The following is a 25,000-nucleotide window of genomic DNA, read 5'->3' as shown; positions in this document are numbered from 1 at the left end:
CATGGTCACCTTCGAGTCGGCTTCAGATATCCAGAGGTTTCTATGTGCTGTGCTGCGGTCCAAGGCGAGTCGACAAAAATCTGATTGAAGAGAAAAGTAAATGTAGAGCACTCAGAGTTAGGATTATAGGGCTCTACAGTTCAATTAAGCAGTTAAAATAAAGCCACCGTTAGCATGTTAAATTAGAACTGAACCTGTCCTTTTACTATTAAGGAAAAAAAACACGTAGTCACATTGATGCTGAATCACTGGGAGCATTTAAATTTGACAGCATTTTGAGATAAACCAGACCAGCATAGCTGGGTCAAAATGGCCTTTTTCTGCTCTATACACTGTGATGCTTTGACTTTCCCTTGTTTGAATTATTTGAAGTAATAGCTTGAATCATAATTTAAATCATTAAAAGACTTGAGATGAATTAATACTCCCTGTATCTCTGTTTATATATTCCTTTCCCCATATCTCCCCCCCCCCCCCCCAAAAAAAAAGTTAAAACGCTGGGATGAAAATAACTAGCGTTCATTACAGAAATCAACATTGTCCACACACCATCCCAGTTCAATTATTTATTTCCATGTTAAAAACACCTATTTCATATTTTAGTACATAAAGCACTGTGCGGGTTGAACGACTCTAACATTGGGGTAAAACTGCACCCTATAAATGGGTTACTGATTCTTCTAGTTTTTTCCATTCCTCTCTTTAAGGTTAGTACAGCTGATATAGACAGGATAGTAGCACTGCTGTAGCATGTTACCAGGTAATAATACTATTGAGTTACAAAGCATTATGTCGTTTCTATATACTAACCTCCAACTGCCCATATACTAGTATCAATGAATAAACTATATGAATCCTGCCATTATTACCAGCGTCAGGTTCTTGTATAATTGAAGGTATTGTAGTTGTCATACAGAACCCAAAGGGGTGTTAAACTACAATGCCTGAGCACTACATTAGCAAATCCTCACAACACAGGCAGGAATGAAGTGGACCTGCTTCTAAAATGAACGCCCGCCTGTAAAACGCTTTGCTTGATACCTGCTTTCTCCAGTCACGTTTTGTAGTGCCAGTGACCCAGTTATTTTAGAAGACCACATGAGCACAAATTTAAGAATGAACAGATTCAGTCATGTTATAATGTTACATCAACAGGAAGGGCCAAGTTACAAAAAGGGTCAGGCCCTGGAAAAGAATAGTTTTGTCCCATTATAGGTCCTGTTGGCCTAATCGTGTGGCTGTATTGTTTGGGGCCACTGCCAGTTTGGGTGCAATGTCCTGTTTTCCTATATTAGACACGTCAAACAAGGAACTCAGGATGCTGCTAAAGATGCGTCTGGTGTTACAGTCAGCGGGCCCAGCAAAGCTACCATCACGACAGTCATTTTTATGCGTTGTTATTCTCATAATATGATGCCTGTCCACCCCATGTGAACTTAAAATAACAGCAGCCGTCTCCTTTAGACAGTGGTTTGTGTAGATGCGGTTCAGCTTGGCATCTCTGCTGATGTCAGTCATCATGCGGACAAGCTTGGGGAGACTCAGATTAGCTTTCTCATACCAAACGTCTAATCCTAGCCCCCAGTACTTAGGTTTGTTAGACTTTTGCCACAAGGAATTTCTGGCTGGATGTAACTTGGACGTATATAATTGATAGGCTTTCAGGGGACACATCGGATTGCCGGGCTGTGCATACATCCTGGCTTCATTGTTCGTTTGCGTGGGGTTACAGGAAAAATGCAAGTATTGAACCCCTGCTTTATCCACAGATATTGCAAAGGTGTTTTTTGTCATTCGGTAGAGGTGTTCTGCTGTACGCACAGCAAAGTGCAAAGCCAGTGTCATCCAGACATAGCGCTGCAGGGCGAGAGGATTGTCCACACCCAGGACTCCCGTCTCCAAGAGTTTTTTAAAATCTCCTGGTTGAAGGGGGGCATGGTGACTTAACATGCCTCTGTTCTCCGTTTCTAACTGTTTCAGGAGCCCCAGAAACCTCTGGTTTGAGGTGAGAAACGGTCTATCAGTCATGAGACTCAGCTGCCTAGAGTATGGGGGGTCGTGCAGATGCCGATTAATTCCCAGGCGCAGTGCTGTGAGTGAGGATTTGCCAAAATGTTCCCCGGTTTGTTTTTTGACAGATGGATAAAAACTGTAGAGCAAGTCATTTATTTCTTCGTCTGGCAAGTGTTCAAATGTGGTAGGTTTTTTGTCATTGGCCAGCCACTCTGAAAGAAATTTAAAACAAATGTAAAACACGTTTTACAGCTGTTTGTTATATGTGTGAAACAACATCAATTCTTTATCTACTTTTATGTATTTATTTTTGAGTGCCCAATTATTTTACCCCGAATTTACTCCCCAATTTACAATATTCAATTACATTCCCTCACTGGGTGTCCTGCGATCACATGACCAAGCCAATTGCCTCTTTACACCCAGGAACTAGAGAACGTATGTCAGTGAGCTGCTGGCCAAGGTAGGACAAAGGCCAGCCCTGCAGGTTTACACTTGTGCTTATCAGGCGCTTGGCCAGTCGGGTAATCTGTAACAGAATGAGGAGAAACAGACCCTGATCGGTTTGATCCACTAACCCACAGAGTCAACAAGACACTCCCTCTGGAGTCCCCAGTAAAGACAGGCAACTTCACAACTGCATTTTCACCTAATGAATTACCAGAGGAACCAAACCCGGGAGGTTATGTGCAGTGCAAGAATTTGTTTCCGCTGAAAAAACATTATCAGACCACGGAGTGGGCAGAGTTGAAGTTTGGCATTATAGAACTTTAACTGAATTAACCAACAGCTACTCAGCCAGTTAATGTGAGCATTCAGGCATGGCGATTACCTTTGCTTTGTGTTATATTCGCTTTACTTGGATGCATTGCTTCAGGCTTGTTGACGCAGCTTTATCATTAAAATGTTGTTACGCAAGTCTTCCCAGCAAATTCAAACAAACTCGCGATTATCAGGGCAGTTTTATATCGCTTGCACTGATGTCATTTTTTGCAGACAAGATCACAAGCAAAGTGACTCCTTAGCGATTGTTGCTAGCTTACTCAAAGGCAAGGGTGTGGTGTGCTGACCAGAGACCACTGGGGCACAGATAAACCTCGTGTTACAGGACTGCTGCAGCTGACTGCATAAATAAATGGTACCGTTTATTAACTGGGCTGTGTAGGACTGTAAGATGATGCTATTGCCTGCAGGACGCTGGCTCTGTACACTCAATCTCTATTTGTTTTAATTATAAAGACGTGTATATCGTAATGCACTTCTCATGTAGCTGTTAAAGTTATTTGCACACCTCTTTCTGGACAGTGGGTGCGTTAACGGAGCCAGGGAAGATATTTATTTTAGCTGTAATGGTCTGAACATTACTGAATACTATTCAATTGAATATCCCCCTATTGCTGTATTCCAAGGAGAAGCTGCAGGACTGGCAACGTTCAGATTGTTATTGCCATTACTTACAGATGGTAAGCTGTGTGGTCCAGTGGTTAAAAAAATGGGCTTGTAACCAGGAGGTTCAAATCCCAGCTCACGAACTGTGTGACCCTGAGCAAGTCACCGAACCTCCTTGTGCTCTGTCTTCTGGGTGAGACGTTGTTGTAAGTGACTCTGCAGCTGATGCACAGTTCACACGCCCTAGCCACTGTAAGTCGCCTTGGATAAAGGCGCTTGTTAAATAAACAAATAATAATAATAATAATAATAATAATAATAATAATAATAAAGACTATGCACTCGATAAATAGATAACAATGACTTTGTTTACTGTACTGAAATAAGTTAGCTAAAAATACTGTCATTTTATTTTGAAAAATACACAGGCACAGCCAAGTTTTGAATTATTATAGTTAGTGTGACTTTGGGAAGCCTTTCCCGTTTCTTCTGCTGCTTGCATCAGGGCAGAATCTTCCACCACAGGATCCTGGGCTTGCTGACTGCTTCAAAAGGACTGTATCTGCAGCGGTTTCAAGGCAAAGTTCAAGTTGAATGAAATGTTGCCGGTCGTGTCTGCCACGGGTGCGTTGGTTGGTTCGTTTTGAATGCGTGCCGTTTCAGAAGGTGGGCAGGGGTGGCTCGTAGGCAATGGTTGGTATAGGGCCTGGATAAACCAGCATCTCTGCTGATCTCCTGCATCATAATTTTAAGTTTATTCACCCCGACAGGTTGGCTTTCATACCAAGCCAGGAGTGACGGGTGCCAGTCTTTCTGTTTGGGACGCTGCCAGAAGCATTCATTTTCAGGGCTCAGTTTTTCAACATATAATTTGAAAGCAGCTACAGGACACATCGGATTCCCAGGCAGCCCGCATATTCGATATCCTGAACGCTCTTTATGATCAGCCCCTGTGGGTTTTGGGCTGACAGCCAATTCCAAACACTCTCGGTTTTGGTTATCTACTACGACTTTGAAGGTAGACTTTGTCATGGAGCGTAGCGTCTTGGCGCCTCTCAAGGTGAAGTGGAGCACTAAAGACACCCACACCAGTCTCTGGAGAGCCAGTGGATGATGACTGCCAATTGTTTTGGATTTAATCATTTTTTCAAAGTCCTCCTTCTCGAGTGCTTGCCGGTGATTTACTACATCTAAATGTTCCCGTTTCAGCAGCCCTACAAGCATCTGATTGCTTGCTGAGAACTCCCTATCAGTCATCAGACAGTACAGACTGGAGCAAGGTAGCTCTCTCAGGTATCTGTTTATGGAAGCCCGTAAGCCTATTAGTGCTGATTTCCCATATTCTTTGCCGTCAGTCTTTCTGACAGACGGGTAGAAACTGTAAAGATGCTTATTCAATTCAGTCGGTGTAAAGGTTTCAAATTGTGTGCTGATGTTTTGAGAAGCCAACCAATCTGTAAAATATAAAAAACAAACAAAAAAAAAAAAAAGTCTTTTCTTTGATTTGTGTAAGGTGTTTATACTAACTTTTTTTTTTACTATGTATTTGTGATTTTATTACAGTTTAATAAACAGTTGCAAATCTATTAACTTATACCATGATTAGCAATGCAAAAAGTTATGTATGCTGTTAATATTTGCAATTCTGTTTAGAATTCTTTCTTTCAAGAAACAGTATTTAAATATAATCTATTATGCAGACATGCTATTCATTCTGCTGAGAGGCTGATATCAATTCTACATTCACTTGTCCTGTTTGTAACCTTTACTACTGCATTTACCAAGTGCAAATATAGTAGGCTATACTACAGCACATATATTTATGCCATAATAATAAATGACTTGACCATTAAATGAGTCATTTGGCAGATGCTTTTAGCCAAAGATACTAGGGGTGAACTATGTATCACAACTGCTACTGCAGTCACTTACAACAGGACCTCGGTTTTTAAGTCTCATCTGAACACAAGGAGGTTAAGTGACTTGCTCAGGGTCACAGACATCCCAAATAAAGTTAAATTACATTGACATAATATGTGGATTTAGTATTTTATAGGCTGTTTTAGAAGCACGGGTACTGCTGAACGTGCCTGGCCCTGAACTGAGATCTAGCCTGTTTGTCAATGATCTGTATGGCACCTGGGTTTTGTGCCGACCAACCTGACTGCCAAGAGGCTACAGCTGACCAAGTGATGTGAAACTGCCGTGATTATCCACAGTTTGTTGGAGAGATTTGCTTAAAACCATTTTAAAGCTAAAAATTACAATGCATCAAAGTATATTACACTAAATAATACAGAACCGCTGTTAAAACTTCCATGCTTATAAACACACTCCTTAACCTCAATTAATATAGTGATACTGAATTATTTTGTTGTGGCAATGTATACACTACTTAAAAGGGAAATTCACCATCAAAAAGAAAAGAATCACTTCTCAAGACTTAGTAAGGATGTTCAACAATGACCCTGGGTGCTAATGGCTTACAGATATACAATAAGGGCCGTTTTCTTATTTCATCTTTACAGCATCTCACGTGGACACCCACCAGTGTAACGGCCAAAGTACGTGGCACAGTACACTCGTCTCCCCTTACCTTTGAAGATTTTAATGGCCCATTTAGTCTGTTTTTGTGTGGCTTTGTCCGTCCTATCATCTTCAACTTGTCTTTGGTCTTCTGTAAGGGAAACAAATCTAGAAGTTAGAAGTTTGTTGGCTTCATTATGGAAAAGTTGCAGCAAAAGTAGCACAGCATTCAGTGTGAAGAGAATTTCACCTTGATACCTGGCTGTTCGTTACTTCGTCGGCTTCCGAACTGCCACCATGCACTTTGTCTCGCTCGACCCGGGTCAAAGTGTGTCGACCCACATCCTGAGGGTCGAACAACGTGCTTGCCGCTATTAAGGCCATTCTATAATTCTCTGGCCAGTTACATATTTACTTACCATATGGTCTAACTGGGTCACTTTCATTATCTTCCGGGACCTCAATGATATGAAGAGAGTCCAGTTCAGTCGCCTCCTCTTTTATGTTAACAGGTTCAAATTCAGGGACTTCCTCTTTAATTTGGATAGTCTCTAGTCCAGCTGGCTCTTCCTTAATGTGGACGGTCTGTAGTCCAGCTGGCTCTCCTTTAACACAGGCAGAATGTGCTTCAGGGGCTCTCTCTCTGTATTGGCTTGATCCCTGCTGAGGGTCTGCCTCTGTAACTGAAGTCCAGGCCTGCTTTGTAACCTCCTTTGGAATCTCAACACAATGCGTGGATTCCACTGGATCTACAAAGGTCTTTCTTTTTCGAGAATCTGTAAGTATACCAAGATTTTTTTCAACATGTATGAACTATGAAGTGTGAGGAAACTAGAAGGCTGAGGTAACTCTCTAGACAAGAACATTAAGAAGTAGGGGCTAGATTGGAGTCTTCAAAATCTTAAAAGGAGTTGATAAAGTTAATCTTCAATAAAGCTAAGCACAGCACAGAAATCAGGGTTAAGACAGACAGGGCAGAGGGTTGAGAGTTCATAACCTCAAATCATCCAATCGCTCTACCCTCCTGGCTACAGTGATAGGAAGATATATATATATATTTTTTTTTACAAGTGTATTTTTACCTAGAGTCTGTTCTGAAACCTTCTTTGTAATGTCAGCACAGTTATGTTTAATGTGAAGATTTTCCACTGTAGCATCATCTTTCAGGTGATCCAGCTCAGCTGTTTTCACTCCAGCACCTGTAATGAAGATTTAAAAGCCTGCTACACGTTTGCATTACATCTGCACATCACATACAATATGTTATGCAATTCCAAATGCTGTTCTCATGGGAAACTCATACTATACATAATAAACTACAGTACAGTATTTAGTTTGGGGGGGGGGTTTACAAAAGTTTAAGTGACTATTTGTTGCAAAACAAGCTGGGTGCATATTTAAACTGACAAACTTGTCCAACTTCAACCCTAATGCTCTACATTTAAACCCGTTTATTGCCACCACTTAAGGTGCTGTAAAGCCTTATGGACGGCTGTTTTGGGTTTTTTTTTTTTCAGTTGTTGGGGTAAATATACTAATGTTAACGAATTATTACCGTGGGAAGTGATTATACTTTTTACCTTTAAATGTTCCTTCGCCCCCCGCTTCGTGTCTTATCCTGAAGTTCGCAATCTGCACACAGTCCCGGACTCTGGTGAATAAATTCGGGTTTGCTGCCGCTTTGTCCGGCTGAATTAAAACCTGAGCGCTTTGCACTTTATTCTGGCCAGGAGCAGCCACTGCACTCACATCATGCCCGGAGTACTGTTTCTGAAATGGAGGGGGTCTGTTCACCGAGGCGGGGTCCTTTAGTTTTCTACTGAGAGCTGAAGCAGGAGTTTCCAGCGTGTTCGCGTTTCCTTTTCCAGACAGTCGGCTGGGGTTTACAGCAATAGCCCGGCTTGACGCGTCCTTATCAGCGCTCATACATTCGCGCATCGTTTTCAGTTCACCCTCGGCTTTTTCCATTCGCAGTTTCAGGCTTTCGATGTCTTTTTCTTTCCCGTCCAATCTGACTTGAAAAAAAAGGTACTTGCTCTCCACCAGCTTGGTCATTTCGGACATGACTGATTTCACCGCTACTTTAACTGCGTGTTCAAAGGTGCGCGCAAGATCTTCTTTGCTGGAAAAGGACGTGCAGAAGTCGACCTGTCCACCGTCATCATCATCACCAGAGTCTATTATTATATCTGGAAAACCACCCTCCTCTGCCCCTAAACTGGCTTTATGTCTTTTCTTACTCTGGGTCTCGCTGTTAAATTGCGACTCCGAGGCACGCTTTGTACTCATTTTCACAAACTACTTCACACCGTGTATGTATATATATATATATATATGTATATATATATATAGGTGACAATATGGGAATGATCGAAATCTGTGACAATAGCGATTCACATCATGCCGATGGTATAGGCCTGCTGCGACCGTAAACAAAGTGTCGGTGCCGTGACCCCCCACCCCCAACCCCCAAAAAAACTACTTTCTTTTATCGCCCTTTTCAGTCAACACAGAAATCTGACACGAATATTAGTTTACTTCCAGGAATCGGTAATATTAAATAACCCGATTGCTGTAAGTGCACCCGAGCCGCTTCAGAAACTGCGTTAAATCCGAGTCGCCATAACAACACAGCCTCCTTTCCTTGCGTAGACAACGACACCTTCGAGCTTTAATCTAGCGCCATCTACCGGAACCCTCCAGGTAGCATCTATCAGGAGACTCTACCAGTAATGACAATACAGCTTCTAATTGATAATATTGCATGATTTTTTTTTTCAATTTTATTTATTTATTTATTTATTTATTGAAAGGGTAATGTCTTAAGATACAGGGTTTAGTTCTTGGGTTCGTGCATTTAGGATGTCGCGCAAGCCAACAACATCAAAATCGAGAATATTTCTTCTTTCTTGCCTTTCAGACAGGTAGTGTTAATATCCAGTAGCATTTCACAAGAAAGCCCTGAAATGCTCTTCGGTTCTCTCCTATGTAGGTTTGTTGGGATGCAGCTTTTTGTGTGTGGTTACCTTGAGGGACTGGAAACACATTCTTTCAGCACACAGAACCACACCCTAACAAGGGTCTGAAGCCCCTGTCACACTGGCATGCTCTGCCTGGATCCCTACCCGGTGTCACGCTGGTTGGCTGTGTGATTTCTCATTTTGATAAAGCAGGGTTGGCCTGGGTGACAGACGCAAGCACACAATGCGTGTATCAGTGCCCTGGAAGGAGCTTCTTATTGACGCTTCCATCCAAGCTTCTCCGGACTGAACCGTCAGCCCACATGTTGATTAGTGCAAATGTTTTTTCATCCCTGCTGCGATCCACGTCTCAATCATATGGCTAAACAGAATAGACAAAAATGCAACCTTCACGCAGGCGTGGCTGTTTGTTATTTCGTCGGCTCACGGACGGCTGTCATGCGTTTTCTCTCGCTCAGTCCGGGTCAAAGCGTGTCCTAGCCACCCACCTCAACCCTTGTACGACCCAGCTACGTGGTTTCACACTATGCGGGATTGTGACCCGGGTAGCCAGAACCCGGTTCGGGACCTGGGTAGGACTGCCAGTGTGAAAGGGGCGTTACACTAGTAATGCACACACATTATACAAATATATCAAATTAAGCTAATTTCCAACAAGGGTATGGAATGGGTTACTTAATTTTGATTCTGAATCATTGGCATCCTTTAAGGCTCGACTTCTGAGATCAAACAGCTACTGGGAACTGAGGGTGCATTGATGGGTCTCCCCTTAATTATGTTTAAATTGAATTAGCCAAAAACAAACTGTGATGAATACAGAGGTGCTAGTGTGACAGAGAGGAGACTCGGCGCTAATCGCAAGGGAGCATCTTAACCGTTAAGCAAAAGAGAGCGTTATAACCTCACGTCACCAACAGGGGGCAGGACCCGTAACAACACTGAATCACACAACACTGTTGCAATAGGACTGAAATCAGACTTGAATCCTTTACAATTATTAGTGGACCGTCTCTATAATATATTATAGGTGATTTTTCCAATGGAAAGGTCCTTTTTTTTAGCTTATGATTAATTATACTTTCTGGTTTTGTAAAAATGTAACGAAGTTAAAAAAAGAAAAAAAAAAAACGAAAAAGTGGCGTTCCTTTAATGGTCTTAAAACAAATCCTTTGGCAATGTTGTACTTCCAAAAAAGAATTGAGAATCTGGGTTTTAGTATTAGGTTTCTCTTTACTCCCAAAGCCAACCTGTTTTTAAGTAAATGAAGAGATTGGAGATTAGTAAAACAACAGAGGCTGGATCAGGTTCCAGCAGCCTGTACATCCACTGATTAATTCAGCTGTCATTTTCTATTAAATTATCTATTTACTTGCACAAACGAAACCCACTCACTCGGGGAGGAAGATAAAGAGACAAAATCACAAGCTAAACTGACCAAAATTAGGTTTAGCTGTGTAATTTTAAACCCCTGACCTGTGCTTGCCTGTATTTCCTCATCAAGTGTGGTGGGCATTAAGTGTAGTTGGGTGCCACACATGAAGGCAGAACAAGAGATTCAAATCTTTCTACAAATGGACACAGTACAGAAGGCTAACCCAGGATAGAATGTAACAAGCAAAGATATATGTTACTGTTTTTTTTTTGTTTTTTTTTTTGACAGATTGCAGCCCTATTATATAAACCTGTTCAATAAGAAGTGATTTCACAGTATGCAGTGTTCCCTTGTAAAAGGATACCTATATGTTAACGTGCATACAAGGATTGCCTTGTGCTTTCTGTCTTAAGAACATAAAAAACAGAAGAAAAAGATGCTTTTCCAGTCAATGATTGATCTCTTTGTCAAGTCATGTCTTAAAGGGTTCTAATGATTCAGCATCAACAACACTGCTAGGTAACCTGTACCTCACTGTCACCGCTCTCTCTGTAAAGAAAAGGGTCTCATATACTCTGTCCATCTTTACTCTATTTCCAGCTGCGTCCTGTGGTCCTGGTTTCTGTGCTGCGCTTGTGGCTAACTTTGTCAACCTCTTTTAAAGATTTGTAAAACTTTTCAATCAAGTCTCTCCCAGCCTGTCTCTGCCCCAGGCTAAACAGAGTTCCTTCAGTTTTTATGACTCATTGCTTTGTGACCTGAGTAGCGAGATCTGTGTTTGATCCTTTCTGCATTCTACATGAGACAATGGAAGGAAGGCAGTTTCATTCAGGAGGAACCGTCAGAGTGCATGGAAGGAGTTTATTGAATGCTGTTATTTTGGCTTTGTCAGTTGCTCAATCAGATAATTGGTTAAATGAATTTGCTTTTCTGTTTCGGCTCTAGAGGAGACAACAGCTCGGGTTTCCACGTTGATCCTCTACCAGGCTGAAGAAGTCAAAAGCAATCCCGGTGATTGAAAAGTGAAGGGCAGCGTTAAAACCTGCAATTACGTGCAACAGTAACCAGCAAAGAAAGAAGCACGGCAGCTGTAGTAAGCTAGGTGCATGGTAACAATGACACAGAGAAAAATGATTGCCTCAGTCTTAATCGGTGGTCCAATTCCATTCATTAATAGCTCTCAAATGTATAGGAAGCATGTGTTTGTATTTTAAAACATGCCATGTGGTATTAGGTTAGATAAATCTTTGGCAAACTTTACTGTAGCTTTGCACTTGCTTGGTCATTTTTCATCTAGGGTGAAGTTTTCAACACACCATCAGTGTCCTGTCATTATCCAACAGCTTCCCTTATTGACTGACATGCTGCCCTCCAGTAACTTGCTTTGAATCAGAAGACGCTGCTGCTGTGAAGTATGGGTATAACAGACTTTGAGACCTATGTAGCTAATAGATAAAGGTACGATTTTTTTAATTATTTTGTCTGACACAAGACTGGAGTCCACATATTGTCATTAACATTTCAATTTGATTTTAATTTGTAACCTTGTGCAAAGAGTGCACAGTATTTATGAAACGCCCTTCTAATATTCTTTAGAAATAAACCAGAAGCAAAGTAATACAAAAGCATGTTTTATTACAATAGGCAATCGGCATCTATGAAGCGAACGACAGAAGCAAATGAGTAGTCCACATTTCAGACTTTTTACATTGTATAGTGTTTCCACCACTGCACAGTATAATGATATTTAATCAAAGTCTTTTAGTTGCAGAAAAAGTTTAATGTAATCAGCCAAGTGGGTCTAAAATAACAAGACAACCTTTGATGATTCGTATTAGTTACAAACACTAAATAATGTTTCATTGCACATACAGTTTTGGTATATAGGAATGAATCCCACATCACGTAAAGCTTCTTACAAAATTTTAAAATATATATATAATATATATATATATTATATAGATATATATATATATAGATATATATATATATAACTTATTAAATAGCATAACTTGTAAAGGTGTGGGATGCCCTTGAAAAACATCCATTGGAATGTCTGAAATAATTCAGAGATATTCTTATATTCTTCTGTGGAAGCTGATATAACCTTTAGTAATTTCAATTAAAAAAATGCATTACTAGTTATGTTAATATTTTGCACTGCATTTTTGTACACTTTAAAAAGCACGCCTGTAAATTCAAAACCAGAGCCATCAGTAACATGCTATAACTTGTGCTAGCTTCAATGCCATTGTACATGGGGTTCTCGATACCATTTGGGGCGATCACCACTGTTCACACTTTCTCCCTAGTTCCTCAAGGCTTCACTGGTCTTCCTTCTACTGTTAGTGGGTTTCTATTGTGAACAAGACCCGGTCTCTGAGCTGCTGTTGGAACCCAGAGTGTGATCTCCCACTGTCTGCTGCTGCTCCTGCCCCACAGGGGTTGACTTCTCATTGGCTGCAGCTGGTGCCTCACTGCCTTGCTTACGCTGGTAGTCCCTCCTCTCTCTCGCTCTTCGATTCTGAAACCAGATCTTCACCTGCAAGAGAGAGTATCAAATGGTTTGGTATTTTTGAAATCGAATACATTATCGTAAAACTATGAACATGGACGTGATTTCAAAAGCAACATTCAAAACCAATACTTTTGTGAATAAGGATGGGAAATACAGGCTATCGAACACAAATACTTATCTATTGACTTTAACCCTCTTGGGGGTCTGGTTGTAGGGTTAACAGAACCCTAATTTTGACCTCAGATGGATTTGTTTTTTAGTTAGGGTTACAACTGATATCATCTGAAAAATGCTATTGTTACAAACTGATAGATTCGATGATATTTTATCAAATCATCAGGGCCCTTTCTATAAAAACTCAAAGTAATAATGATTATTAAATGAAAGTGTAACAGAACGTAGCTTCTGATGTTTTATTTGTTCAGAGTCAGATCAAACAGAACCCATGTTTCTCCATATCTGTGTGTATGTGCGTAAGTAAAGCCCAGTTAAACTTGATTTGTAATGATTAAAATTACACTGAAGGCAGCTGCCAGAGAATGGTGGAGAATTTGTTGCTAACTTTACACCTCTCAGGTCCCTTGCTTATATCTTGGTTTCAAAAGCATGTGCTACATGTGGCAGGTGGTCCTATTTATTTATTTATTTATTTGTTACACATTTTCAGATTCGAGGAAGACACAGCACAGCACAAGTGAGAGTCTTAACCTCTATGCAAAAGAGCCCGGGCATTCGTAGTTAAAGAGCTTTTAACCTCATCTTATCTCTCACACAACACTGTCCGCTACATAGCATGCCTGAAAGTGGAAAGCGTGCCTCACCCTGTTCTCAGTCAGGCCGAGCGCAGAGGAAACGTCCCGGACCTGGCAGGAGCTCAGGTAGCGGGTTCGAGTGAAGCTCCTCTCCAGCAGGGTGAGCTGAGGGGGGGTGAAGGGGACACGGGGGCTCCTGGATGCCCTGCGGGACCCCACAGCGCGCTTCAGCTCTGGAGATTACAACATTGTTATGGTTAAAACAGCAGGACATCTTCTGAGCAACTGTGAACGTCAGAATATATCATCTATTCCCCAGTTCAAATCCAGGAGCATGGTGCTGGCTTTCAAAACTTTACTCCGAACAGTAACCGACTCCATTTTTTCAAACACAGAACATTACTTGTTAAAGTTACAAACCTAAAAATACATAAAACTAAGTCTCTCTTGTCTGAGCGGAGGGCAGCACTGTTAAGTTAAATATAAGTAAACTTTTGATGTGTTAATCAAGGTAATGGTTTTACAGTGGATTCTGTTTATTAGATGAAGCGTTATATACAAACACTAGGTTTATTGTATGTGGAATAACTTATTGTGCTCATGAAATGCAAGTATGACTAACATTAAAATTAGTCAATTTAATACAGCTCAGTTTTACAGAAAATGTTTTTGTTCCATACACAAATGTTTCAACACATGTCAGAAAAATAGTTTTACAATAGAGTAATTGGGTAAGGTGGCTGTATACAATGTTCCTACTTGGTATTCTTGGAGGCTGGAATCGGGTGCAGTGGATCCAGGAATACTGATGTTCTCCTCTGGGATCCTCCTGTGGTGATCCCTTCTGTCTTCTCCAGGGATTGTCCAGGGAAGCCTGATACCCACGTTCCATTCTTGCTCCCTGACCATCTCTGCAGAATTCCTGGGATAGTATGGACCTAATGCTAAAATCCTGCAATCCACAAGTTTTCTTTTCCTGGGGCAGAGCAGGAGTGAAAGGGTTAAGTCCGAGATTTATCAAAGGCAGGGGTGCTACAGCGTGAGTCCCATATTCCAGGGAAAACAGGTGATAGACTTGGGGAAGAGCGATCAGAGGGCACGGGGAACGAGGGGTGCACACGACGCTCATGATGTCCATTTGGGAACAGAGTTTGAAAAGAGAAAATTCAGAGGGGATTGTACCTACTGATGTGAAGAGAGACAGGATCTAATTTTAAATGCTCAAGGGCGGGTGGGGGATTAAGTCAGGCTGAAGTAGGATTACATTTGTACCAATCAGGTGAGAATGCAGTTAATTTGATACTGTTACCTGGGAGACATACCTCATCGGAACAGAATGAAATAATATCATTATATTATAAGTATAAGCACAGATTTTCATTTTAAAACCTGCTAGCTGGTACTACACTAGGGTTGCATCTCTGTTCACAGGCCTTTCTTAAGCTCATTTGACACTGGCACCCCTACCTGGGTCCCAGTGACCCACCTCAGGTTGTGGGTCGACACTCTTTGACCCGGGTTGATTGAGACAAAATGCATGACGGCTGTCCGTGAGCCGACGCAATAACAAACAGCCTAAGTGAAGTTTTCACTTCAGCAAGGAACATTTCTTTTTCACCATATTTGTGTTGATTGAGACACAGCGTGAGCCAGATTGCAGCAGGGCTGTAGAGACATTTGCTCTAATCGACATGTGGGCCGACGGTTCAGTCCGGAGAAGCTTGGATGGAAGCGTCAGTAACAAGCTGCTTCCAGGGCACTGATACACACATTGTGCGCTTGCTGTCAGCTACAACTACTGTAAGGCGCTTTCATCTGAGTTCAGGAGTTCTCCTTTGCCTGCCGTAGAAAAATGTAACAGATCAGTCAAAAATGGCCTGCAAGTAAGAACCAGTGCCATCTAGTGACCTTCAACTTTGTTCCCAGTTTCCTTTTGTTTACTTAGCGCTTATAATATGAGAGCACTTTGGCAGATGTTGCATATAAATAAAATAAAATACAATTTGAAGCTGCTTGTATTGAGCAAAACCGGGCAACAAATAACACAAGCCATGGAACTTTCCAGCCTTACAAAACTACATGCCCCATGAGCCTTTGCCCCGGTGTACTGCGCATGCGGTGAGTGGTTTTGGGCCATCATGGCGGTTTCACATGAATGAATTGTAATCTCCAGAAGAAACTAATACAAAAAGAAGCAATAGGTGCATTGTTGCTGCTTAAACTCGGTCTGAGTGAAGGTGAGCTGCCGACCTTTTGCTGCATTAAAGCCTGTGTGGTTTTGAGCTGAGACGATGTAAATTGCTGATGCTCGTTGTGTGTAACAGCATTAGGCAGCGAAGTGCGACAGTACACCGGCAAAAACAAAACCAGGCCTTTATTAAAAATGCATTTGTGTTTGTAAACGTTTAAAAGTAATTGTGTGTTTCTGAATGTCTCTGTTTTTAGTCCTCCGTTTTTCAAATGTTATTATCCGTGTAGACATTCTTACATCACAGGATAGTAATAATAATAATAATAATAATAATAATAATAATAATAATGCAGCGTAGAAAAATATACATGTTGAATTTATTTTTAATTAAGTAAATATAAAACAATTGTTATGGTTTAGTTGCACCCTAAGTGACAGTATGCTTGGCTAATCAGTAGTAATCTTGCGCTTGTATTAAACTGAAGCACAGAATTGCGTCTGGTTAGAGTCAGAAAGACGCTTTGCCATGCTGCTGATGACGGTTGTCAAAAGTGTGGCCACCCTGAGAATGCTTTATTTAGCATTTTTAAAGTTGTTCTTAACTGTATAGCCTTCCTTCTTACAATTGGTTGTTACAATAAGTTGATGGCTTTTGACGCCTTTCATCGGTCTTAGCATCTTGTCGTATCCAACTACCAAATTTTATAGCCCGATTTTTTTTTGTTGTTTAAAATTACATTGCAAAGTGTCCTGAGTGAAACAGGGATGGCAGAAAGACTCCTATCGCGTAGCAGTTTCACCCATTCTAGTTTTTACTGCCAGCTTGATCAGCCAGAGTGTAGGTAACAAGCTCAGGTGTGTCTTATTAAACGGATAGTAAAACCAGGAATGGGTTAAGCTGCTATGCAATGGGAGTCTTACGCAGTGTATATTGTGATACGGCTGTATGACACGCCTACATTTTAACAACCAGAGAACCAAATTAAATTCAGATGAAACTTGGCATATACATTCGTTAGTTGCCTTCAATTCATCAGCTACATCAATTTAAGCATTTACTGTGCATTCAGATCTGTGTATGTATAGAGGTGTCTGAGTGCTTCCCATCCCTGAACCCTAGACGTGCGCAGAGCGTCTTAATCGCGGTTCGTGCTCTCTTGCTGTTGTTTCTTTGGTGTAAGGTGTTAGTCTCACACGATCTGCCTGTACTCTGCAGCTCAGTGGAACCCTTGCTGAGCTGAGACATGTCTGCAGGGGGTAGTGAGCCCGGAGGGGGCAGCAGCTTCAGGACAAGCCTGGCCTCTCAGTTCTTCACGGAGGAGGAGACCACCGCTATCGACATGACAACAAGCGAGAAGGTAGGAGAAGCTGTCCCCTTAAACCTCAGGCTGACTGTCATCAGCATTCCACCTCAGTCCGTAGTTATTTGTATAAATGTTTTAAATCATTTAAAAATCATCTGTAAAAGCATGTATGTCTTTAAATGTAAGTAAATAATACGATCATAATAGTGAGGGTGTTTTTGTTTATCTGACACTGTTTAGATCAATTAAAAAGACCTGAAAGCTTTGCTGTATCAGTTACAATTGTGATGGGATAGCCAGATTTTTCAAATACTGCCCTACACATTATAAACTTGATAATGTCACTTCTATTGTACAAGGTCTGAGTGCAGCCAAGCTTTGAAAGACATAAGACGTTTAAGCGCCACGAAGCAATGCTTAATTACACAAAATTGTATTGGGTATTGTAACACAATATTATAAATATGTTCGATTTTTAACAAAGACCTTTTTTAAAAAGCTGTGCCGCTGGATTTTGAGAATTTCATCCCATGATTTTTTGAACATATGGAGTGACTTTCAGCTTACAATATTTATTGATCCAAAGACTCTGAAACCATATTTTTAAAGGAGAGACGTTCTTTGCATTCGTGTAAGCATTTATAAAGTAAGATTGTTTTGCCGTTTCTGCAGGCGTGTTGAAATGTAACGATTCCTTCAGATCTTAGTTAGTCTGGTCTGTTTTGTATATAGCCTAATAGATGTTTTCATTCATGCTTGTGTTCATGTAATGATGTTACATTTTAGTCTTCTGGAGGATTATTCCTTCCTAGATGTTGTTCATCATTGTTGTAGCTCCCGGGCATCGTCTTACTGTACTGAAATAAACCATGCCACAAGTGAAAAGGCTCAATATTCCTCTGCAGGTTGTGGATTTGTTAAACCAGGCTGCTCTGATAACCAGCGAAAGCAAACTCACGATCCTCAAACAGGTTAGTAGAAAACAGCAACCATAGTTATTTTTTTTCTTCATTTATTAATGCTACTGTTAAACAGTTACATAACCCCCTGCTGTGTTTACACAAACTCATTACCTTTGCTTTATCATGTGTGTTCCATGTTGAACATATTTTTTAAAAAAAACAGTGTTACAGCTGAATAATTCAACATTTAGTTTCTCGTCAAAGGATCACAGTGTATCCAGATCACGCTCCCTCCTGCAACAATGCTGGTTTTCTGTTCCCAAAGTACAGTGCGCATTTTAATCCGAGCACTGGCTTTGTTGCAGGAGGGAGCGTGATGTGGATACACTGCAATGTTTAGTAGACAAATTTTCTTTCTCCTCGAATGTTCCCGAGCAAAAGTTGAAAAAAAAGTTTCCCTAGTTTAGTTATCAGCGGTATTGCTGCAATGTGATCAACACAGGATGCAGCAAAGTGTTTCCTGTGAGCACTGCTGGGGGTACTAGAACACTTCTAGATTCTATTAATAAAGTTCCAGGCTATGCAAAAGCTAATCAAATAGCAGCAATGCATTGTGGGTGTTGTATAGTCATGCCCTGAGTTTGCTTTGTGATATAAATGAAGTGAATATGTCTCTAAAGAAGGAAATGTTTTTATTTTATTGAAACAGGTTCAGGAGTTGATTATAAACAAGGACCCATCACTCCTAGACAACTTCTTAGATGTAAGTAAAGCTGACCCTTCCACACCAAGTGTGAGAGATGAATGACAATCGCCACGTTTCATCATGCCCACGTTACAATTTGATTCATGTCCGTGCTATAATATAATGTGCTGGGGATAAGGAGGCTCGCATGTGTACATGATTAAAACATTTCCTTATCCAAGGTGATTAAAAGTGTGGTCGTTCTTTTGATGACGCTTCTCCATAGAGTATCGATGTACTTTCTGTGCCGAGTCCCCTTTGAGAGTTTTCTAAATGAGTTCAGTCAGTGTACAACTGTTGTTCTTTTTATGTGGTCAGTTATCCCCTTGGTTGGAGAACTATTTATTTATGGTTCCTGTTTCTTCCTTCAGGAAATCATTGCTTTCCAGACTGATAAGTCCATGGAAGTTCGCAAGTTTGTCATCGGATTCATTGAGGAAGCCTGGTATGTGTCTGTCTTTAATACCCCTCATGTCACACTGTGTTAAAGATAGTATTACTACAGTGGTAGCCTCAGCCAGGTGTAAGACTCTTGCAGTACGAGAATGTAAAGATGTCTTTCTGTTCTTTCTGACCAGCTTTGCGTCAGCGGCATGTCATTAGTCCTGCCACCAGGTGGCAAAAGAGAGCAGAAAATGCATTAACAAAACAGCAGGGAGTGCTGTGGCTTTAAAGATTAAGCTTTAAACAGTCATGCGTTTTGTCAGAGCACAGCTAAACTGCACATGGTTTGGCCCTAACATCAATTGATTGTTGATCCTCGTTGAAACGGGAGGACCTACAGACTTGTATAAAATCTATAGAGCAGGCTGTATAATACCCAGACAAGAGGAACGAAAGGAACTGTGTGTATAACCCAAATTAAACAAATTTACAAGCAAGTATTGAGAGAAAAGGGGCCAATCGGAGCACTTTACCCTTATGTCAGTCAGTTCGCAAAACTTTTTTTTTATTGCTGACCATGGCTACCACTGTATCTGGGTATATGAAGTCTGTCTGCCTCTGTGCAACACTTTTCTAGTTTTACTTGTGCAAACAATACATGTAATAAAAAAGGTGTAAAGTTTTTGTTGTGTTTTAATGACAGTAAACGAGACAACGAGCTGCTGCTGAAGCTGATTGCCAATCTGAACATGTTGCTGAAAGATGAAAGTGTGAACGTGGTGAAGAAAGTGATTCTCACAATGACTCACCTGTACAAGGTTGCACTGCAGGTAGGAGAGCAAAGTCACAGTATTCTCTTTTCATATGGTAAGAGCAATGTGGACTGAAATCTGTGGTGCTCACTATTATTGACAATGCATTGAAATACTGTTGCCACCTAAAAATGACTCGGCAAGTAGAAGATAAAGGTCCATGGTTCTGGGCATGGGTTATAAACACCAAAGTCCAAGACCCAGGCAAAGGGAGGACCCTTCGAGAGCCACAGGAGGACACACTGAAAATAATGAAAATTGTCCTTGTTGCACATTAATTAACAATAATACCTGACACTGTAACTGTAACTGTCACTGTAACGACACCCTGATGTCTGTTCCCTTAGTGGATGGTGAGGTTGAAGGGGATTAGCGACATACAAGAGGCTTGCTGGGAGATGGTGACGACCATGAAGGATGAAATCATCTTGATGCTGGACTCGGAAAACGACGGGATTCGCACGCACGCCATCAAGTTTGTGGAGAGCCTGATCATCGCCCTGTCGCCGCGCACCTCAGACTCCGAGGTGCCCAAGAAGCAGGAGAATGACATCAGCCTGGAGCGCATACCCAAGGACCACTGCTACATTCGACACAGTGAGTGCTGCAGCTACCCTGGCATGCACGTTTAATACGCCAGGAGCAACATGTGCCTGTTTAGGGCTGATTTCCCTTTCCAGAGGTTGAAGTCGGGTCCCTCATGGAGAGAAGCTAGGCAAACCTGTGTCTTTGTCCTGACTCTTCCACAGAAATCAAAGTGTTTGATTAACGGTTACAGCTCTTCATCAGTCTCCTTATGCTGGTTTCATTTTGCAGGCAATATTGCAAAAATAACGGCGGGGGCTGGGAGATCCAAAAAAAGCAAGAATTTGAATAATTCTGTTAAATAAAAATAGCTGGGAGTTTTCTAGCAATAGATGTTAATGTCCAGGACAAAGCCTTGGCTTTTTCTCTGTATCTGGCTGTTCAAGCCTGGAATTTCTTTACTGCCTTTCTATGTCAACGTAGATTGTCTTTTTATAGTAAAACCAGGAGCATCCGTACAGATTCAGGGTCATTCAGAGGGTCCTGATTGCTGGCACCTTGTCATTTTAATAATGTACATAGGCAAGAGGAGTTTTGAAATCCCAGATTAGTGCGACTGTCTAACCCTGATAACATTAGCAATGCGCTGAGCTTGTTCCCTGGTGCTGATTTGCAATGCAGACTCACTGAAACAGGAGGGGACGATGGCCCTGGAGCAGCTCCTCAAGTTCATGGTCCACCCGGCCATCTCCAGCATCAACCTGACCGCTGCGCTGGGCTCCTTGGCAACCATCGCTAGGCAACGGCCCATGTTCATGTCGGAGGTCATCCAGGCCTACGAAACGCTGCACGGTAAGCTTGCAGGAAACGCAGCCCTTAAAAGCTCTTGTGTCCACAGAACATACAGCTAATTGCAACAGACTGCGGTTCCCAAGTTTTTTGCACAGCAGGGCATACAACTGTTTTAAAATTTGCACTGCTTTCTAGTACAGATAAGATCGTCAGCTCATGAGACTTTACATCAGCCCTGATTAAATATGTGGCAGGCTGAACACAGACATTGGATGCCATGATCAGCAATTACATTCTGTATTCCGTTAAGTAACCTATATAAAAAGACTTTAAAGTGGTCGTTTTACACATAGTGAGATGACTTTATTAAAATAAAGCTTTAAGGGTGAACTAAGACTCTAAGATCCTGTGAAGTAGACAAACATTGTGTCTTGTGCCTTCATAATACACCACAGTGCTTGATTGTAGTTATTCAAAGTATGGATGGATTTAAAAAGCTGCTTGTACACTGCAGTAGTGATACTGCAGTGTTTGTCGGAACAGCCTGGTTAATAGGCACGAGAAGCCCACACTTAGGAACTAACTGGTCAGCCAAATGCACACTTGAAACTGGAAACGATGAAGGTGCAACACTAATATTTCGTAACAGTTTAACACGGTTCTCCTGGCTTGTTATCTTGTTAATATTCCTCATTTTGGTAGCTGAAGTGGTTGTAGCTAACAAAATGCTTCCATAGATCTTTACGGTGTAGTAAAGTCTTCTCCCTTCTCTCAGCAAACCTGCCCCCGACTCTGGCCAAGTCCCAGGTGAGCAGCGTGCGAAAGAACCTGAAGCTGCATCTGCTGAGCGTCCTGAAGCACGCGTCCTCCTTCGAGTTCCACGGGCAGATCACCACGCTGCTCCTGGACCTGGGCACGCAGCAGCAGGAGATCGCCCGCAACATGCCCAACCTCAAGGACGTGCTCAAGCGGCAGCGCGATGAGGCCGAGCCAGGCCTCAAGAAGATCAAGACAGGTGGGGTGTACTCGAAATGCATCGGTGCCCGAAATAGCGGGGTGCAAGGCTGACAATTTGTACCTGTTTTTGTAAATTTGTAAACCACAAGTAGTAAACTGTAAAAAGAAACCTGGAAATTTAGGAACAGAGTCGTTTGTACTTGTATAAATAGTTAGTCATAAGAAATATATAATAGACTTTCCTAGTGATCAAACAAGAAACTGATAAAACTTAGAAAGTAAAAGCCCAGCTCAGCGATGAATTCCCACTGAGAATGGACCAGAATTCAAGAGCGACTCCCAGCTTCTGCTTTGTCATGAAAGTGTATTATAAAAAAAGCAGCTGATAAAAGTAAACGTTGTTTGCACCTGATTTAAATGCTGTTTTGGCAGAACAATACCCTGTTCAAAATTAAAAAGGAAAAACAGACAGCATCTAAACATTTAGACATTTTCAACTTGACAGCCTTGGCATTGTGGGTATTTAAGCAAAGTCAATAGGCTTTACAATGAAATTGAGTTTATTTAATCAGAATTGCAAGTATTTCCTGAAGCTGCAATTGCTGGATTGTCACCGCTAGTTGAATGACTATCAGAAATCCACAGTTAAAAATCAGGCAAGAAGACTGACAAAGTTATTGCAGTGTTTATTTCAGTTCATTTTAGTTTTAAAAACAGTCAAACAAACTGAATCATACCCCCCTCCCCCCCTTCTCAGAGCCCCCTCTGGCAGAGGATGATGAAGATAAAGACCTGGATCAGGCTCCAGTCTCGTTACCGAAGCCTTCCTCAGCTCAGGGCACCCAGTCTGCCATCGATATCACAGCGGAGTTCCTGCTGCCTCTGCTCAACCCAGAGAACGTGGCCAACCTGGTGAGTGAAGCAGCTAGAACCATCGGTGTGTCAGAGCTGCAGGGAATCACATTTACAGGTACACATTGTTACTCATTTATCCAAAGAGACTTGCAAAGAGAGCACGGATTGATTCCAAGAGTCACACACAGCGAGTCGGTGGCTGAGCGGCGATTCGAACCGGGGACCTCCTGGTGTCAAGCTCTTTCCTTTAACCACTGGATCACCAATCTTCCTAAGATACTGGTTGAATAAAGTAGCTGAAATATTAGCAAGGGAAGGACCTGTTTGTGCCCCATTTGTGGTATTATACAGAAATAGTACTTTACATACCGTTCATTTTGAAAAATAAAATAGTGCCAAAGGGGGTAACTTAAGTGAAATGTAATAAACTGTACAACAAAGCACCACATTGCTTTAACTGTTAAAATATACCATGAGTGCATTAAACTGCTCTCCAAAATAACATTTACAAAAGCCAAATTGATAAGTTAATTAAAACCAATTGTATTAAGGAGTGCTATGTGGTTATATTTAAAGATATTTAACAATAAAGCAAATTAACAGAAATTGATACATGTTTGGTTTCAATACATTTCTTCTGTATAGCTATCTACTGGTTTGTGAAGTGTATATATATATTTTTTTTGTGGGGAATTAAGTATATAGATTATATTGGGATGGATTGAGTAGTCTACAGAACTTGCTGTTTATATCTGTGTGATGTATTTTTGTTACAAAAACTTCTGTTACCTATTTTATGTATGTATTAAAAAAAAAAAAAACATTTGAAAATAGACTAAACAGAAAACCTAAGGGTTGTTCTTGCCCAACAAACTTTGAAATGTGTTTGGGCCAGTGATGCCGGTTTCAGATTTCTCTCTGCTGTGTTGTAGGTGTTGATCAGCATGGTGTATCTCCCTGACACGATGCCTGCCTCTTTCCAAGCCACCTACACCCCAGTGGAGTCTGCAGGCACCGACTCGCAGATCAAACATCTTGGCCGTCTCATGGCCACGCAGATGACCTCTGCTGGCATCGGGCCAGGTAAGCATGTACAAGTCTTCCAGGGCTGCAGAATAGCTGGGCGGCAAAGGATATGGCCGGGACCCAAAGATTTTCTTGTAGTTGTAATTTTTTTTGGAGCCGACAGGAACATTCTCATGTCCGCATCAGCTGCCACTGTCGCACACCCCTCTCTCCCCGCTCTTTAAAACAGCAGTTTACAGTTTACCTTGTCTCTTGATTTTAACCCTTTGTGTGCTGTAAAAACAAAACACTGTTGCTCTGTAGAAAAAAAACAGTAACAGTTCAGTTTCATTCTGCCATGGAGACATAAGACGGTCACGGGAAATATTTTCAAATTAGTTTAGGGGTGTATTTGTTTCATAGCTAGAGATTTGTTTTATAAATGTCTGTCGGAAGTTGCATGATAGAAAGCTTCCTCCTGAAGTGTGTTTATTCCCCGGCGTGCATTGACCTGTGTGGTTCTCCCTGTGTTTGTCAGGGGTGGAGCAGATGAAGCTGGCTAAGGAAGCGCCCAAGGAGGAGGTGGAGCTGAAGCCTGAGAGCGTGCTGATCAAGAGGCGTGTGTCAGCGCTGTCCATGGGCCAGGCCATCTCCGTGCTGGGAGCCTACTCCGGGAAGCCAGAGGAGGAAGAGCAGCCTCTCGCCAAGCGCCGCCCGGAACCCATCTTACCCACCGCCCAGACCAAGTATGCCAGACAGGGCCACCATTCCCAGTGCAGCATTTCTGTTTCGTTTGCACAGTGCAGTTTTTCAAAATTGAATTGCCAAGAAACTGGAGTTGGGATTGCAATTTCTTTATATACAGGCATTATTGACAATACAATATACAATGCCAATTAGCATGTTCTCTGTTAAATCGATTAGCCACGTCCCGCTGAGTATCGTCACCACACATAAATCTGTTCTCTGTCACCCCT

General features: G+C 41.6%; 3 protein-coding genes across 6 annotated transcripts in view; 1 reads left to right on the top strand and 2 right to left on the bottom strand.

The window, feature by feature from the left end:
* Positions 1-3: 3 nt before the first annotated feature.
* LOC121303856 lies at positions 4-8,585 on the bottom strand. 4 transcript variants are annotated; one of them, XR_005947879.1, is made up of 6 exons: positions 7,509-8,585; positions 7,011-7,127; positions 6,348-6,704; positions 5,999-6,079; positions 1,042-2,225; positions 4-80 (listed from the first exon to the last, which is right to left on the bottom strand). XR_005947879.1 is itself a non-coding variant. In XM_041234685.1 (5 exons), the coding sequence occupies exons 1-5, from the start codon at positions 8,215-8,217 to the stop codon at positions 1,210-1,212; spliced, it is 2,280 nt and encodes a 759-aa protein (XP_041090619.1). In that variant the 5' UTR covers positions 8,218-8,585; the 3' UTR covers positions 7-1,209. The 4 variants fall into 4 exon arrangements, 3 of the variants coding, with proteins under 3 accessions (XP_041090619.1, XP_041090621.1, XP_041090620.1); XM_041234685.1 differs by having other exon boundaries at positions 7-2,225; XM_041234686.1 differs by lacking the exons at positions 4-80; positions 1,042-2,225 and adding an exon at positions 3,721-4,856.
* A 4,052-nt stretch (positions 8,586-12,637) lies between these two features.
* On the bottom strand, positions 12,638-14,722 carry LOC121303750 (homeobox protein MSH-B-like). Its single transcript, XM_041234526.1, has 3 exons — positions 14,311-14,722; positions 13,621-13,784; positions 12,638-12,823 (listed from the first exon to the last, which is right to left on the bottom strand). Exons 1-3 carry the CDS (start codon positions 14,687-14,689, stop codon positions 12,638-12,640), a joined length of 729 nt encoding a protein of 242 aa, XP_041090460.1. The 5' UTR covers positions 14,690-14,722.
* Positions 14,723-15,679: 957 nt separating this feature from the next.
* LOC121303749 (symplekin-like) overlaps positions 15,680-25,000 on the top strand; it is a 12,188-nt gene continuing 2,867 nt past the window's right edge. Inside the window, exons 1-12 of the mRNA XM_041234525.1 lie at positions 15,680-15,788; positions 16,959-17,100; positions 17,952-18,017; positions 18,658-18,711; positions 19,065-19,138; positions 19,781-19,907; positions 20,237-20,486; positions 21,096-21,266; positions 21,982-22,221; positions 22,921-23,075; positions 23,951-24,101; positions 24,562-24,769. Coding sequence (XP_041090459.1) covers positions 16,987-17,100; positions 17,952-18,017; positions 18,658-18,711; positions 19,065-19,138; positions 19,781-19,907; positions 20,237-20,486; positions 21,096-21,266; positions 21,982-22,221; positions 22,921-23,075; positions 23,951-24,101; positions 24,562-24,769 — 1,610 coding nt within the window. The 5' untranslated portion in view covers positions 15,680-15,788; positions 16,959-16,986. The remainder of the gene's footprint in view (positions 15,789-16,958; positions 17,101-17,951; positions 18,018-18,657; positions 18,712-19,064; positions 19,139-19,780; positions 19,908-20,236; positions 20,487-21,095; positions 21,267-21,981; positions 22,222-22,920; positions 23,076-23,950; positions 24,102-24,561; positions 24,770-25,000) is intronic.

Source organism: Polyodon spathula, chromosome 35 (genome assembly GCF_017654505.1).
Source record: "Polyodon spathula isolate WHYD16114869_AA chromosome 35, ASM1765450v1, whole genome shotgun sequence".
Classification (NCBI taxonomy): Eukaryota; Metazoa; Chordata; class Actinopteri; order Acipenseriformes; family Polyodontidae; genus Polyodon; species Polyodon spathula.
The sequence above is the reverse complement of the archived record's forward strand: the minus strand, read 5'-3'. Positions and strand labels throughout refer to the sequence as shown.